The following is an 18,763-nucleotide window of genomic DNA, read 5'->3' on the forward strand; positions in this document are numbered from 1 at the left end:
ATTGTTTGATAATGCAGTAAGCATTATCAATGCTTGTAATGCATAAAGTGGTCAATGAATAAAATTTAGTTGAATTTAAAAATGAATATCATCATTCCTTGTATCCTATTTAAAAATGCTTATATGAGAAAGTATGGTTGACATATATACACTATCATGTGTAAAATAATTAGTGAAAATTTGCTAAATAACACAGGGAGGCCAGCCTGGTGCTCTGTATTGACTTAGAGAAGTAGGGTCGGAGAGGGGAGGGAGGGGAGGGAGGGTAAGGGAAATGTATATAATTATGACTGATTTGTGTTGTTGTACAGCAGAAACCAACACAAAATTTTGGAGCAATTTTCTATCAATTAAGAAATAAAGCTGAAAAAGTTTATATATTTTTGCAGTAAACACTGTACAATACAGTTGATCTTCATTATTTATGGTAGTTACGTTATGCATGGCTTCCCAGGTGGTGCTAGTGGTAAAGAACCCACTTGTTCAGTAGATATGAGACCCCTGGTCGCGAAGATGCCCTGAAGGACTGCATGGCAACTCACTCCAGTATTCTTGCCTGGAGGACCCCATGAACAGTTGAGCCTGGCGGGCTACAGTCCTTAGTGTTGCAAAGAGTTGGAAATGACTGAAGCGACTTAGTACCTGCACATGTCCTGCATAATCATTGCAAACACTGAATTAATGACTACTGAACCATCACTCCTACAGGGAATATAGGGTTAAGTTCCTGAGAGCCTCTGGTCACAACATTTGCATCAATACGTAACCTTGATTTATACTGAACTAAAAAATTGAACTCACAATCAACAGGATTATAACTTGTATGCAAAAGAAGCTTAACACATACTTTCTCTTCTTGAGACAGGCCAGCCTTCTTGCACTTCGGAACACTAAACACTATTTTAGCACCACATTTTGGGACCACTTTAAATGATAAAATTGACAAAAGCACAAAAATGCAAAAAGAAAAAAAAAAAACACAAAAACACCATGGCACTAAGTATATAGCAAAAAGAACACTGATTATGGGATGAAAGCTGAAACAAGTAGACAGACCTACTTATTTGACCTCAGTTGGGAACTTGTATATTGGATAACTCTAATTTTTCATCAATCTCCACATGCAGAAGTCCCTGAATGACCTTGGAAGAACAACCAGTATGGATTAGGGGTTAGAAATAAATTTTAGCAATAAGGTGAATCCACAAATACTGAACCCACAAATGAGAATCGATTCTATGCGAAATACACAGATCTTAAAAGCATGATTTGATTGATTTTGATATATACGTACACAAAAGCAATTGGTATTCCAATCAAAATATGGAACGTTTCAGCGCCTCAGAAAGTTTCCCTGTGCCTCTTACGGTGCATTCTTACCCGCACCCTCCCCCCACAGGCAAGTACTCTCCTCATTTACATCACTAGAGTTGTCCTGTTTTAAAATTTCATGTAAAAGGATTCATTCAGTATGCTATCTATGTGTGTGTGTCTGCATGCTTTTTCTTTCAGCACAGTTTTTTTTTTTTTTTTTTTTAGTGAAGTGAAGTCACTCAGTTGTGTCGGACTCTTTGCGACCCCGTGGACTGTAGCCTATCAGGCTGCTCTGTCTCTAGGGAAGAATACTGGAGTGGGTTGCCATTTCCTTCTCCAGGGGATCTTCCCAACCCAGGGATTGAAGCCAGGTCTCCCACATTGCAGGCAGATGCTTTACCCTCTGAGCCACCAGGGAAACCCTGTTTTGTTTTGTTTTGTTTTTAATAAGAGGATATGTTTTTTTTTAATTAGAGGATAATTACAATAATTGTGATGCTTTTTGCCACACACTAACATGAATCAACATTAGTGTACATATGTCCCATCCCTCTTGAAAACCCCTTCCACCTGCCTCCCCATCCCACCCTTCTTGGTCATCACAGAGGACTGGCTTTGGGTTCCCTGCATCATAGGACAAACTCCCACTGGCTATCTATTTTACATATGGTAATGTATATGTTTCAATGCTATTCTCTCATATCGTTCCACCCTCTCCTTCCCCCACTGTGTCCAAAATATCTCGGTCTCCTTTACTGCCCTTCAAGTAGAATCTTTAGTACTATCTTTCTAGATTACATATATATGTGTTCATATATAATATTTGTCTTTCTCTTTCTGACTTACTTCACTCTGTATAATAGGCTCTAGTTTCATTTACCTCATTGGAACTGACTCAAATGTGTTTCTTTTTATAGCTGAGTAATATTCCATTGTATATGTGTAACTTCCTTATCCATTCATCTGTTGATGGAGTCTCTGCAATCTTCATGCAAAACAATGTTTGAACCACTAGTTCATTCGTCTTTATTACTTAGCAACATTTCCTTATTTGAATATACATTCTATGGATATGCAATTATTCCCAGTTGAGTAAAGCTGCTGAAACATTCCTATACAAGTATTTTTGCAACATGCCTTTTGATTTGGGGAGGGAAATACTTAAGAGGGAAATTGTTGGGTCATAAAATTAATATATGTTTAACTTTATTTAAAAATTATCAAAGAGTTTTCTAAAGGGATTGTACCATTTTGCATCCCCCCAGCAATGTATAAGAGTTCAAACTGATCCAGATCCTGGTTAGTCCTTTTAATTTTTAGCCACTGAAGTGGTATAAACTTGTATATCAGTGTGGCTTTAATTCCCCTTATGACCGACAATGTCAAGAAATGTTTCACGTGGTTATAAGTAATGAATTTACCTTTATTTGTGTTGTGACTTTTGCCCATTTTTTTCTCCCAAATATTGATTTATAAGAGCTTTTTTTATATTTCAGTATGTTCCATTTTCAGATAAATATGTTGTAAATATTTTTCTCTAGTCTCTGTCTTGACTTGAATTTTCTTAATCATGTCTATTGATGAGAAGGAATTTTAAATTTTGATGAAGCCCAATTTATCAAGTGATTTTCATGTCCTCTAGGAAATCTCTTTAAACCCCAAAGTCATGAAGATACTTACTCTGTGTTATCCCTCAGAAACTTTACAGTTAGGCTTTTGTGTTTGGGTCTAAAATATGCATAGAATTAAGTCTTGTGTCTTGAGTAAAGTAGAAATTGAGACACATTTTCCCCTTTATTTAACCGTTGTTTCAGCACTAAGTTTTGAAAAAAATCAAAGCAGAGAAACACCTCTTCTTTCTCCATAGTATTGCCTTAGAGGCTTTGTCAAAAAACAAAACAAAACAAAACAATGGACCACATATGTTTGAGTCTAGTTCTAATTTCTTTCTGGAATACTGTAGCTTTATAATAAGTCTTCAAATCAGAAGATAAGTTCTCTACTTTTGTTTTTTCTTTTGATAATATTTAATACTCAAGGTTTTAAAAATCCTTATAAATTATACAGTCTTGTCTTTTTATCGCTACAAAGACTAGTATTGGAATTCTGACTGGGATCGCATAATATATCTGTTTATTTCCTCTGCAGTGATTTAGAAGTTTCAGTGCTAAACTTTTAAAGCTTCCCAGATGACTCTAAGATGCATATAAGGTTAAAAAAAAAAATCACTTAAGCTAGGCTCTTTTTTTCTCAAAGGATTCTGGGTGCTTGAAAGGAAAGAATCCATTCCATCTCTAAGATTCTACATATTAAGTTAGTGAAGTAGTCATATCTAGCAACACATAAAAAATGTCACACAGTAGGCTCTCCCCAGTGTATATTTCTAACTTAAAGCTTCCATTGAAGGGGTTGTTTCTGAATGAAGACATGTTCCAAAGTGATTTTTTCTCTGTATCTGTATAGAGGGTCATTTAACAATTTCTTCAGCTTAAAACAAAAAGTATTATGTGCCTACGCAAGCATCGTATTGCATATTCTTTCTGATTGCAGTTGGTCATATTTATATGGTTCAGATTGACATGTAGAAGTACACAGTTAAATTGCATCAATTTCTTTATGAGGTTTATTTAGATAACATAAGAAATAGAATGTGGCATATCGGGCTTTCCTGGTGACTCAGTGGTATGGATGGGGTTCAGTCCCCGGGTTGGAAATGGCAGCCCACTCTAGTATTCTTGCCTGGAGGATTCAATCTCTGAGGAAGGCAATGGCAACCATTCTGCTATTCTTGCCTGGAGAATCCCATGGACAGAGGAGCCTGGCGGACTACAGTCCATGGGGTTGCAAAAGGGTCGGACACAACTTAGTGACTAAAACAACAGCAAATGTGGCTTATCTATAAAGAAATGTATATTCCTTTTTTCCTTCATACGGTATCAATGGATAACTGGCAACCTATGGGGTATATTATTAGCACCTCAGAGAATACTCTAACTGCCTAAAGATGAATTTGTAGTCTCGGAGATTTTTCTCTCAGGATTAAATGTTGAGAAAAACACTGAAAACTCTAGTCACTGTAATTTTATTTGAAACATTTTCAAACAGATGTTACATCTTGGTTTGTGACTATATTTTAAATACTTTCTTTTTTTCAGTATTCATTAAACCAGTCTTTTCTTCTTGTCTCTAATAAGAGAAACATCTGTTTCTTCTTGTTCAATCAAAGTAACCACCTCAAGAGTCTTACTTTAAAAATAATACCATTAGAAAGTCAGCTTGGATAGAATATGCCTCATTAACATTTTACATTTGCATACAAAACAAGTTTTTCTAGCAATTATAAGTTAAGGAGATGTTAGAGGAAAAATTATAAAACAATTTATTTATTTTATGAAAAATGCAGCCAGAAGCTGGAATATGGTTTCAAAGATGTTGGTTTTAGGTTAAAAAATTCTCTTTGTAAAAAGTTTTCTTTTGTAATGTACAGTTTAAAAGTTTTTATTATTATTAATTAGTGAATAACTGGAAGTATCTATCCTAAAGTAAATTCCAATAATCTTTATAAACATACAACAAAATTGTTGCAATAGTATACATTTTTAAAACAAAAATACTTTGGAAAATATGTACTCCAGTTTATATCAATCTCCTCAAAATTGGTCATCAGGGGAAGTCATTGCTTGGAATTGAATTTAGTATTTGGAAATATTCCAAAGACATTCAGAACCATACCTATTGAATAATGTATTTGGGAAAAAAAAAAAAAAACATATTTTGGGGAAGTGAAAGTGCATCTGTAACTATGAAGGAATAAGCCTTATTTTATTGTAGAGCTCAAGGTCGGCTTTAGAAATTTTTGACCTTGATATTAACAAGACACTAGGACTTCCCTGGTAGTTCAGAAAGTAAAGAGTGTGCCTGCAATTAAGGAAGCATGGGTTTGATCCTTGGGTTGGGAAGATCCCTTGGAAAAAGGAATGGCAACCCACTCCAGTATTCTTGCCTGGAGAATTTCATGGAATGAGGAACCTATCAGGCTACAGTCCATGGAATCACAAAGGGTCAGACACGACTGAGCGACTAACACTTGCACTACTTTTTCATATATAGCTATCTTCCCCAACCCCCAAATTCCTCAGGACTTATTGTACTATAGGATTCATATGGGGAGGCAGGTATTTATTCATGAAGAAAACCGATTTTTAATCATTTCATAATAGACTATAAAGAAAGCTGTGTGCCAAAGAATTGATGCTTTTCAACTGTGATGTTGGAGAAGACCCTTGAGAGTCTCTTGGACTGCAAGGAGATCCAACCAGTCAATCCTAACGGAAATCAGTCCTGGATATTCATTGGAAGGACTGATGCTAAAGCTGAAGCCCCAATACTTTGGCCATCTGATGCAAAGAACTGACTCATTGGAAAAGACCCTGATGATGGGAAAGATTGAAGGCAGGAGAAGGGGACGACAAAGGATGAGATGGTTGGATGGCATCATCAGCTCAACGGACATGAGTTTGAGCAAGCTCTGGGAGTTGGTGATGGACAGGGAAACCTGGAGTGCTGAAGTCCATGAGGTTGCAAAGAGTCAGACATGACTGAGTGACTGAACTGAACTGAATAGTTAATACTTATAGAATTAATGTATAACAACCCAAGTTGGTATTTAGAGAGCTAGTCTTACTGAATACAAGCAATGCTGCTGCTGCTGCTGCTAAGTCACTTCAGTTGTGTCCAACTCTGTACGAACCCATAGACAGCAGCCCACCAGGCTCCCCCATCCCTGGGATTCTCCAGGCAACAACACTGGAGTGGGTTGCCATTTCCTTCTCCAATGCATGATAGCTAATATCTATTGAGAGCTAACTTGGGGCCAATGTGTGTGGACACCTGGGAACCCCAGCTTGCATGTGCCAGACACTGTTCTAAGTAACAGTATATACACATAATCCTCATAACAACCCTATGAAGTGAATATTTTCAGTACTCTCACTTAATAGAAAAGGAAACTGAGGCTTAAAGTGGTTAACTTGCTGAAGGTGCAGCTATTAGGTGAGCAAAAATGAAATGTATATCCAGATGTCTGACTTCAGAGTCTGTGTTCTAGACTCTTATACTGTTCGGCCTCTCTGATGGTCAGCCTGTAAGTCAGATACCCCTGGCTTATAATCCACCTCCATGTCATATGGAGCTTGTCAGCCTAAAGCCAATGGGACCCCAAATGTAAGACAAACTTCTATGTTCCCAAGGAGATAGTATGAGTACCTTTGGACTTAACTTGCATATAGAATTGCTTAGGGCTGTGGGTGAAAAATGTTTCCAATATTTAACTACTAATTTTTTACTCACATACATAAATAATATAGAAAGTTCATTTTTCACTCTCACTTTGAGGAAATCATTTTGTCCAAATTTCCTCACATCAGTATCTTTGTCATAACTTTGTGAGTCATCTAACACATTTTTGCAGAACAAATCATCTTCAGCTCTAAGTTGATTACAGAAATTTTCCCCACGTCTACTGCAGTCACTGGACATTCTAAGTTTCAAGTGTCAATTAGCATAATGTTAGGACACTTTTTTTCAGTCTCATATGTATGTATTCATCATCTCCATATTGTTATTATATTGCTGTCTTATTTAAAAGGCTTGTTATAACTACACCAATATATGTAATTGCAATGCAATAACCCCCAAAGAAAAAGTTCTCTGTTCAAGTCTCAGATTTTTTTTCTTTGTAAAATGAACTCATCAACCTTCCTTGTTTTTTGACCTAATGATATAGATACAGTTATGCTGTTTCCTAGGTGCTGGACACTGTTCTAATGCTATTGAATCCCTAATTGACCTACTCCTCAAAACCAGCCTACAATATGGATACAATTATTTGCTTTCTAGAGAAGAGGAGCCTGAGGCACAGAAAGGTTAAGTAAACTGCCCAGGCTGACAAGGGTCAAAGCAAAAACAGGCAGCCTGGCTCCCGTGTCAGTCGTTTGGGGCTACCACACTATTTCCCTGCCTTTCTGCCATCTTGTTGCCCACTACTGAGAAAAGGCAATAGATTGACACATACTGAGTTAGGTAGTGCCAGGCACATCCAAGGCTCCTAGGAAGTGTTAGCTGTATGAGACTTGAGTCTCTTTGTTAAGTATCAACAACTAACAGCATCCTGCTTTGGTCTGGTCCTTAGTCACTCTCCAGCCACCAAGACACCACTGTGTCCAGGATTATGGACCAGGTGCCTGGTGAGTCTCTCTGTTCCCAGGGACATTTGTTGCTCTAGAATCCTGAGTGAAGGGATACTACTGCTTTACTAGCAAATGAGAAGCAATGCCTTAATCCTGTTTGCTGATGTGTTCTTTGTTGGTTATGACTCACAGGATTCTAATAAAGTTTGGAATAATGAGACATTTTTCCCCTGAATACTATACTGATCCTTATAGGTGTATCTCTTATGAACAGCTGTAGTATTCTGAATGAATGTCAGAGTGCTCAGTCGTGTCCAGCGCTGTGTGACCCCATGGATTATAGCCCACCAAGCTCCTCTGTCCATGGGAAGAATACTGGAGTGGGTTGCCATTTCCTCCTCCAGGGGATCTCCCTGACCGAGGGATTGAACCCACCTCTCCTGTGGCTCTTGCATAAGCAGGTGGACTCTACCACTGAGCCACCTGGGAAACCCCTCTTCTGAGTAAGTGTTATATATTAAATTCCAAAAGCTCTTAAATTTTGCGAATATTCCATTTCACATGAGTTAAAAATATTAAACAATATTATTTTTAAAAATACCTCAGGCTCTTCATATAGCTTCTCTGAAGCAAAATTAATTCTCTACCACTTCCTCTAGGTGGCTGGTGGCCCAGGACATGATAAAGGCAAGTTCATTAGTGGTGTTTCATACAAAGGTGTTCAGGTCTCCCTTACACTGAAGGGAATGGACACAAGCAGAGGGAAATTATGCTGAAACTGTGGCATCTCCTTTTTTGTGTGCTGAAAAATTTAATGACTGAGTTCTGAGTAGTGATAAAAACTTGTTCAAGTGCAAAAGGTCTAGATTAGGATCTCAGCCCAACAACCTGACAAAAGATAGCGTGTTCAAGATCATTGAACATGATCATTATAACATGAAGGGAGTGAGCACACAGTTCTGTTTGCTGAGTTTCACAAAGGATAGAGATGATTTAAATGAATACTCCTGGGCTTACTTTACTATGCCTTGGGGAAACAGTGCTAGAATTTGCTTCTCAAACGTACAAAATTCCCATTCATATTGCATTTTAAGGGAAAAAACATCAACCTAAGAAAATACTGAAAGACATGTAGTAGTGGGATCTTCCATTACAACAAAAATCAGATAATGTAAATGTTAAAAATTAGCAGATGAAGCTGGATGGTGTCTCGGTTGATTTGCAACTCTGATGCTGTATGAAACAAGGGTACCCCAGAAGCTGAGTTCCCTCCAGGCTGGTGGCAAATGGAAATGTTTGTGTGTGTGGTTTAAGAGAGTTCTGATCATGGATGCACAGAGTCTACATGCCATGTCTAATTGTTGCTTGTTTGTTTGCTGTTTATAAGAAATCAGTCTCTGGAACTAGGTACGTCTGAGTTCTAGTTCCCAGTTCTGCCGTTTACCATGTATAGAATGCCTAAATACTGTTATGTTCAGTTCTCCCACCTATTTATTGGGGATAGTCATTTTAAAAGTTATTTTGGGGGAATACGGTTTTGAACTGTTACTGTTAATCATCAAGAGGTATGCCTCAGAAATCTGATAGGAATGGGCCCCAAATATAATAAACCAAAAATTAAGAGTTGTTTTTTAATAACATGTGGTTATAGAGAAATTTTAAGATGTAACAAATTTTCTTTTGAGCAATGAGTCACTTTTCAGTGGGCAAAAAATGACCCATTGCTCAAAGGAAAATATGTTGCTTCTTAAAATTTCTCTTTAACCATGTTATTAAAAAAAAAAAAACCACTCTTGATCATTAACATTAACAGTTCAAAACAGTAATTGGAATTAAAATGAATAGAAATCACAGTTCAGGCTCAGAAGCAACAGTGGATGCTATCAATAAGGCAGCTTTTCTCTGAGGTCCAATTTCTCTAGTGATTAAATTTCTTGAAAAAAAATAATCTTTTCATTTGAATCTGATAGAATAATAGACCTTTTTGTCATGAACAATTAAACTGATGATTTTCCATTTATAAATTAACTTTATGATGAAGAAGTTTTTGTAAGAATTTTTTAGAAAGGCTTTCTGGTCTACAGTTTAGAACAGAAAGCCCAGTTGCCTAAGATAGCTTGTAAATGATTTTCTTTGAATGTGTTATTATTTAGGATGAAAGATTTGTAACATTACTGTGCTTGGGACCTACACCCTCAAAATATGTTTCAAAGCAGGGTTCATCACACTATCGAGGCAAAAACAAAATCAAAACCATACAATTCTGTGGCTAATTAACTTTAACCCCAGTTTTATACTTTAATGGAAAATGTAATGTTGAAGTTATCATCGTCCATGGATCAATTCTGTGCGGGAACCCAAAAGCAACCTAACAGAGAAGGAATTCTTTCAGTTAACACTACTACTTGTCTGGCAGCTAACTGACTTCTGTTTTAGAATAAGACTGTATATTTACATAGTAATTTCAGAGTACAAAAAACTTTTATCTATGTAATTGTTTATATTATACATTTCATAATTTGAAAATTATTTAGTATTCATTATTTTCGGGCTGGGTTTTCTGTTTTCCTCCACTGAAATAAAATGTGCTCAATAAGTATTAGTTAAAAATTTAAAATCCTAAAAAAAAAAAAAAAATACCTGAGGGGGTGATTATTCATGATAATATTTACTAGTATAATGTTGGTTAATACCACATATATGTGACTATCTTCAAGCCTCAGGAGGCCTTCCATTTTTTTCTTTAAAATGACATTTTTATTTAATAATGTACACCAATCATTAGTTTAGGCTTTATTCTGTAAAGGAAAAGGATCACTCGGTAAACAGTTTAGGTTTTGTGGATCACACAGTCTCCACAGCAATTGTTTAACTCTATAGAAAGATGATATATATACCAGATGAGTTTGGCTAAATTCCAGTAGATTTTATGTGGACTCAAACATTTGAATTTTATATAATTTTCACATGTAATTTAATATTGTTATCCTTTTCATTTATTTTCAATGTTTTAAAATCTGAGAACTATTTTTAGCTCCCAGGCTGTACAGAAACAGATGGTAGCAGGCAGTATTTGGCCTGTAAGCTTTGGTTTTCAGACCTCTGATCAGAAGCTTGGAACCATCATCCTTGCTTCATCGATTTTCTCTCATTCCGTTTTTGGATACTTTTCATGCTAGGCTTGTCTTTCTTTTGTGAGGCTGAAGTGCACCTTCAATCTTCTACCTCTGGATTCTAGATTCAGCTATCTGGAGCAGTCTAGAACAAACTATCTTCCCTTTGCATAGGCCGTTGTAAGTGAAAGAAAGCCACTGTGACTCAGATTTCTGTGTGTCTTAGTATTCCTTGAGCTATTTCCAGGTACTTTTATTCAAAGGCTGTTCTCTTGTCTTTGTTCCTTAATTTTGTAATTATTCTTTGTAAAATGAATACAAACTGAACAGTATCTTTTAGTTATTTTCTGTCTAATGGAGAACTAAATGGATTTTGTTTTTAAAGATCTTTGTACTAAGCAAGAGTGAAATGTGATTGTTAGGGAGTTCATTTATTTAGTTGGTGTCTAATTAAATATTACCTAATTCATTATAATGATATCTTATTTGTAAATGATTAGATAATCCTGGTATCATTTGTCATACCTATTAGTGGTCACTTAGCACAAATAACTGCTGTAGGGGAGGAAGACTTGTCCTTTATTCCCTTAATCACTGAACTAAAATGGACTGGAATGGGTGAATTTAACTCAGATGACCATTATATCTACTACTGCGGGCAGGAATCCCTTAGAAGAAATGGAGTAGCCATCATGGTCAACAAAAGAGTCCGAAATACAGTACTTGGATGCAATCTCAAAAATGACAGAATGATCTCTGTTCGTTTCCAAGGCAAACCATTCAGTATCACAGTAATCCAAGTCTATGCCCCAACCAGCAATGCTGAAGATGTTGAAGTTGAACGGTTCTATGAAGACCTACAAGACCTTTTAGAACTAACACCCCAAAAAAGATGTCCTTTTCATTATAGGGGACTAGAATGCAAAAGTAGGAAGTCAAGAAACACCTGGAGTAACAGGCAAATTTGGCCTTGGAATACAGAATGAAGCAGGACAAAGACTAATAGAGTTTTGCCAAGAAAATGCACTGGTCATAGCAAACACCATCTTCCAACAACACAAGAGAAGACTCTACACATGGATATCACCAGATGGTCAACACCTAAATCAGATTGATTATATTCTTTGCAAACAAAGATGGAGAAGCTCTATACAGTCAGCAAAAACAAGACCAGGAGCTGACTGTGGCTCAGATCATGAACTCCTTATTGCCAAATTCAGACTGAAATTGAAGAAAGTAGGGAAAACCACTAGACCATCCAGGTATGACCTAAATCAAATCCCTTATGATTATACAGTGGAAGTGAGAAATATATTTAAGGGACTAGATCTGATAGATAGAATGCCTGATGAACTATGGACAGAGGTTCGTGACATTGTACAGGAGACAGGGATCAAGACCATCCCCATGGAAAAGACATGCAAAAAAGCAAAATGGCTGTCTGAAGAGGCCTTACAAAGAGCTGTGAAAAGAAGAGAAGAGAAAAGCAAAGGAGAAAAGGAAAGATAGAAGCATCTGAATGCAGAGTTCCAAAGAATAGCAAGAAGAGATAAGAAAGCCTTTCTCAGTGATCAATGCAAAGAAATAGAGGAAAACAACAGAATGGAAAAGACTAGAGATGTCTTCAAGAAAATTAGAAATACCAAGGGAACATTTCATGCGAAGATGGGCTTGATAAAGGACAGAAATGGTATGGACCTAACAGAAGCAGAAGATATTAAGAAGAGATGGCAAGTATACACAGAAGAACTGTACAAAAAAGATCTTCATGACCAAGATAATCACGATGGTGTGATCACTCACCTAGAGCCAGACATCCTGGAATGTAAAGTCAAGTGGGCCTTAGAAAGCATCACTATAAACAAAGCTAGTGGAGGTGATGGAATTCCAGTTGAGCTCTTTCAAATCCTGAAAGATGATGCTATGAAAGTGCTGCACTCAATATGCCAGTAAATTTGGAAAACTCAGCAGTGGCCACAGGACTGGAAAACATCAGTTTTCATTCCAATCCCAAAGAAAGACAATGCCAAAGAATGCTCAAACTAAGGCACAATTGCACTCATCTCACATGCTAGTAAAGTAATGCTCAAAATTCTCCAAGCCAGGCTTCAGCAATACGTGAACCGTGAACTTCCAGATGTTCAAGCTGGTTTTAGAAAAGGCAGAGGAACCAGAGATCAAATTGCCAACATCCTCTGGATCATGGAAAAAGCAAGAGAGTTCCAGAAAAACATCTATTTCTGCTTGATTGACTATGCCAAAGCCTTTGACTGTGTGGATCACAAAAAACTGTGGGAAATTCTGAAAGAGACGGGAATACCAGACCACCTGACCCTCCTCTTGAGAAACCTATATGCAGGTCAGGAAGCAACAGTTAGAACTGGACATGGAACAACAGACTGGTTCCAAAGAGGAAAAGGAGTTCGTCAAGGCTGTATATTGTCACCCTGCTTATTTAACTTCTATGCAGAGTACATCATGAGAAACGCTGGGCTGGAAGAAGCACAAGCTGGAGTCAAGATTGCCGGGAGAAATATCAATAACCTCAGATATGCAGATGACACCACCCTTATGGCAGAAAGTGAAGAGGAACTAAAAAGCCTCTTGATGAAAGTGAAAGAGGAGAGTGACAAAGTTGGCTTAAAGCTCAACATTCAGAAAACTAAGATCATGGCATCTGGTCCCATCACTTCATGGGAAATAGATGGAGAAACAGTGGAAACAGTGTCAGACATTATTTTTCTGGGCTCCAAAATCACTGCAGATGGTGATTACAGCCATGAAATTAAAAGACGCTTACTCCTTGGAAGGAAAGTTATGACCAACCTAGATAGCATATTGAAAAGCAGAGACATTACTTTGCAACAAAGGTTCATCTAGTCAAGGCTATGGTTTTTCCAGTAGTCATGTATGGATGTGAGAGTTGGACTGTGAAGAAAGCTGAGCACCCAAGAATTGATGCTTTTGAACTGTGGTGTTGGAGAAGACTCTCGAGAGTCCCTTGGACTGCAAGGAGCTCCAACCAGTCCATTCTGAAGGAGATCAGCCCTGGGATTTCTTTGGAAGGAATGATGCTAAAGCTGAAACTCCAGTTCTTTGGCCACCTCATGCGAAGAGTTGACTCATTGGAAAAGACTCTGATTCTGGGAGGGATTGTGGTGGGAGGAGAAGGGGACGACAGAGGATGAGATGGCTGGATGACATCACTGACTTGATGGACATGAATCTTAGTGAACTCCGGGAGTTGGTGATGGACAGGGAGGCCTGGCGTGCTGAGATTCATGGGGTCGCAAAGAGTCGGACACGACTGAGTGACTGAACTAAACTGAACTGAGGTTCTTTGGCTGGTTTAATAATTAAATTGAAATAGATTAGCAGCAGGAAAACAAGTATAATTTTGTATGTATGGTTCTCACAGAAATATGAGACTCAAAGAAGTAACCAGTGTAGACAGATTTTATACCTTTTTAGATAAAGATTAAAAAAAAAAAAACTGTGAAAAAGAATTGACAAAAATTTAGGCTTGGGGTAGCAAATTAAGAAGAATAAGGATTGTTTATCCAGCCTTCTTGGCTCTAACTTCCCTCTTCCTGGTGATAAGGAAGCCTGTTACCTTCCTAGTACAGGCAGGGAATTTTTTCACATAAGAGACTTACTTTTTGCTTTCAGGGAGACAAAGAGGGTGTCAGAGTATTCCTATTGTGCTGGCTGTTTCTTAAGTAACTTTTTTTTCAAAATAATCAATATGCTGAAATAGCATTTTCTGGGATGGCATGTTCTATTTTCCTTCACAGCTAGGCCCTATTTGGTCCAGTGGAGGAGAGAATGATTTATAATATTAAAGAAATATGAGATATTAATTGTAGCTACACTGAATTTTCCTAGATCAAAATATATTAATTTTTATTTGCAAAGCTCTGTTGATATTAAAAATTATTTAAAACTGAATAATCTTTTAACAAAATGGTCTTTCCTCTTGTATTTAACAGGTTCTGGGTTGAATGATGGCCAGTGGCATGAGGTCCGTTTCCTAGCTAAGGAGAATTTTGCTGTTCTCACTATCGATGGAGATGAAGCCTCAGCAGTTCGAACTAACAGTCCTCTTCAAGTTAAAACTGGCGAAAAGTACTTTTTCGGAGGTAGGACTACCATTTTTTTATTGGCTGACTAACGCATTGCTAAACATGGAGTTTCAATAAAGTTTGATTATGAAGTATTTGTGTTGATTCAGTGGACTCCATAGATCTCAGATAAAAGCAGACAAATTCTGTAATCCTACTGAACTAAAAGGAGTAGTAAATTTATTATTTCTTCATGATAATATTAACATGCTGTCAACATTTTCTTGTAGTGCCACTATTCTAAGTATAAAGCATGAGATTCTGAATCCCTTCATTCTTAAAATATCGTTCTTAAGAATCATGTCCTTGGATTATATATCACTTATCTACTGCTGTGTTACTAATTACTCCAAACCTTAGTAATGAGTTTCATGTTTGGCTTAAAAGAACAAACAGGTAATATTATCTCACAATTTCTCTAGATTGCAAATTCAGAAATGATTCAGCTCTTCTGAGCTTGTACTCAAGTTGTTGGCCATGGCTATGTTATATGAAGTCTTAACTGGGCTGGAGGGTCTGCGTCCAAGAAAGTACACTCACTCGGTTGACCGTTTGTACTGGCTGTTTCTCTAAGTATAAGCCTACTTGAGAACAGTCATCTTGTTTACCTTGTTTCTTACTGTATCCCCCAAGATCCTATAGAAGTTCCTGGAATATAGTAGATGACCAATAAATGTTGATAAATGAATCAGCAAACTGAAAAATAAGTGAGGCAAGCATTTTATTTGTAATTATCTAAAAGAAGAAATAGAAGCCCTAAGAGCTATACTGACGTGCAGTATAGCTTACAGTATAGCTTACAGACTTAAACTGAGTCTGCAGCCACCACAGAATTCAAGACCTGGACTCCTGCACCAGGGTATTTCTCCCCTCTCCATCACAATGTGATAATGGGTGACAACTCAGAGACAGAAGTCTTGAACTAGACCCCCACTTCTTTAATCTTCCATGGCCGTTCATTGGGAGTTAGAGCTACATGTTTTTTGAAAGTCTCTCAATAAATATTTGATGAGCAGATGAAAGCCAGACAAGATGTCTTATGAGTGAATAAACTGGACTTACTGATGTGAAAAAAAAAAAAAGTAACCCAAGAGCTAAACTGTTTTTTTTTTTCCCCCCAAATCATATTTAACATGATGGGCTTTTGGCTAACAATTTTCATTGCTGTCAGAAAATGGATCACAATAGTCAGTTGGAAAGCTATTGATAATCCTGATTCATCCAAATGACAATGGAGTATCTTTGGCTATGAATGACCTTGGTGAATGCTTAAGATAAGTTTTGATGTATTTCCATCTAGATGGGTAGGCAAAAAGCTATAACACAAATTTATGGCATAGAGTTTATAGGATATGAGGGCTTTATAGTGTTCTATTTACTATTGCTTTACTGATTCTGGTTTTCAGACCTGGCGGGCATGATCATATTTCCTCCCTCTTGAGTCTTTGGTCTACCATGGAGAAATACTGTGAGCAAATGATCATGATGCTTCTTTGGTTATATCTTCATTGGCTAAATCCTCAGAGCATAGGAGAATCACTAGAGGAACTTGTCACAGTCCAGATTCTCGGGCCCCACTCCTAGAACTTCAGAATGAAGGATGCTAAGAAATTGAAGAATTCTAAACTTTAGGTGATTCTGAAGCAAGGGATCTGAGGAACAGAATTGTAGATCTAACTTAGCCAGTTTGCATGAGTATTAGATTCTTTTTTATATTTATTTATTTTTAATTGTTTGATGATTGCTATTCAATATTGGTTTATTTCTACCATACAGCAACATGAATTAGCCACAGTAGTACATATGTCCTCTCCCTCTCAAACCTCCTTCCCACCTTCTACCCTTTCCTACCCCTCTGAGTTGTTACAGGGCCCCAGTTTGAGTTCCCTGGGTCATACAGCAAATTTCCATTGGCTATCTATTTCACATAGGATAGTGTGTATGCTTCCCTGCTACTCTCTCCATTCATCTCTAGATTCTTTTTGAAAAACAACATCAGCCACTGCCAAGTGAGATAGGTAAGAAATAGCTACTCTCAGAAAGTTTTCCCACCATGGAACAGTGAAAGGAAGCCCCAGTCAGGGTCTGGCACACATATTGTTGCCCTTTAGTCGCTAAGTCATGTCTGATTATTTTGCAAACCTGTGGACTGTAGCCTGCCACGCTCCTCTGTCCATGGGATTTTCGAGGCAAGAATACTAGAGAGGGTTGCCATTTCCCTCTCCAGGAGATCTTGCCAACCCAGGGACTGAACCTATGTCTCCTGCATTGGCAGCAGATTATCTACGGCTGAGCCACCAGGGAAGCCCCTGGTGCCCATACAGACATTTATTTAAGAAAAACAACACTGTTAATACAAACTCCTTTGTCAGGTCCCTGAAGTCCTCGCCCTCTGACTTGCCTTCTCTTGAATAAACTGTCCTCTTCGGGCAGCTGTAGCAATATTTTAGAGGCAGAATTCAGCTGCACTCAGAGCCAGTGCCAAGCAATAGAAAGCTCCTACGCTAATAACTGGCACAGAGTCACTGATCCAGAATCTAGGACCACCTCCGCGGCCTCAGGCCACAGACCTTACTGGAGTCTTATCGCACTTTCACAGCTTGTGGCTGTCTCTAAAAGACGTTTTGCCAAAATACATATCCTTAATATCTTTAATTTCACCACTGAGATCTCTTTCCTAACATTAACCTATCACTTATGCTAATTGACAAACCACCATTTTTACAAGTAAAAACTCAACTTGACTTTCAGAAACTGATGACAGGAATAGTTAGCAGCAATCCCGCAGCAGTCACGTCTGGAGTGGCTGCAGTGTTTTTGAGAGCATGCTCATGACCACCTCTGGCATGTGGCTGCCTGATTAGAATGCTAGCTGCCTCTGGACTGGAACTTAAAATACGCACATGCAACTTCATGCTGTCTGTGCTGAAAATTTAAAGTCGCAGATGTAATGATGATGTCTTAAGGAATATTAGTCTGGTGGAAAAGAGAATTGACTTTGTTCTACAATGGAAGCTTTGAATCATACACACCTCATTTGGAGCCATGGCTTCACTTAGTTGATAGGTCATTTTAATAATTTATCTTACCTTCTTTATCTGTTAATAGGCAATAGAATCTGTTCTGTGAACATTATACAGTATCACCTGTTAAACACAAGGTCTGACCCCAGGGAATGCTAAATGCTGACTGCCTTTCTAGTTCACCTGGGGTCTTTTTTTAAACTCACTCAATACAGCCCTTTCCAAGGAAAATTTCAGATTTCAGATCATGTGTTTATCTCAGGTCTCTTACCAACTGCTTGACTACTCAAAGCATTTCTTCCTCCTTAGTCAGTAAAAATCAAATTGCTTTCCTGCTGGGTGAAAGCCTTAAGTGAAGGCATCCTGCCCTTAAACATGTCCACAGTTTGCTTAATTTGAAGTTAAGTCCTGTCCACTCAGCTGCTTCTGCCACCAGAGGATGTCGGAACCCCCCAGCGTGGAGCTCTCTGTCTCCACGCCTGCTCCCTGCTCGTCCTAGCAAAGCTCTTAGTTCTCCTCCGTAACACTATCAATCAGACGTTTAAGCTCAGAGAATTACCTCACCTTGTTCTTCCTTGGGAATAAACAGAAAAAGAAAGATTATTCATTTGGGATGTTTTCCTCAAAGAAAGTTATTTTAACTGATTTAGCTTTTTTCTCTATCTCCTAGCTTGAATTCCTTTTCATAACCCTTCATTAATTGTAATAATCAAAAGAATTATAAACAAAATAATTCAATTTATTATTGACTGCTTACCTGATAATTGGCTTTCTGATACAGGCCAAGGCTCATGGTCATGAGAGAGTAGAAAGATTTTTAAATTTAAAAACTTTTGTTTAGGTTTGCTATTTTGATTATCCCTGTGTTTTAATTTGAAAGGATATGAAGCCAAAGGCGTTGTGGGGCAAAGAGGAGATGTAAGAAAGTTCCAGAGATAATCTATTCGGAAAGGGATTCTAAGGAACACATTGATGGTGGCAGCTCTCAAAAGTATCAGACCAGG

At 37.7% G+C, this 18,763-nt stretch overlaps 1 protein-coding gene across 1 annotated transcript in view; it reads left to right on the forward strand.

Annotated features, from left to right (window-relative positions):
* Window positions 1-18,763, forward strand: part of CNTNAP2 (contactin associated protein 2) — a 1,639,050-nt gene that overhangs the window by 524,350 nt on the left and 1,095,937 nt on the right. The window contains exon 9 of the mRNA XM_070787139.1: window positions 14,605-14,754. Coding sequence (XP_070643240.1) covers window positions 14,605-14,754 — 150 coding nt within the window. The remainder of the gene's footprint in view (window positions 1-14,604; window positions 14,755-18,763) is intronic.

The sequence above is a fragment of the Bos indicus genome, chromosome 4 (genome assembly GCF_029378745.1).
Source record: "Bos indicus isolate NIAB-ARS_2022 breed Sahiwal x Tharparkar chromosome 4, NIAB-ARS_B.indTharparkar_mat_pri_1.0, whole genome shotgun sequence".
Classification (NCBI taxonomy): Eukaryota; Metazoa; Chordata; class Mammalia; order Artiodactyla; family Bovidae; genus Bos; species Bos indicus.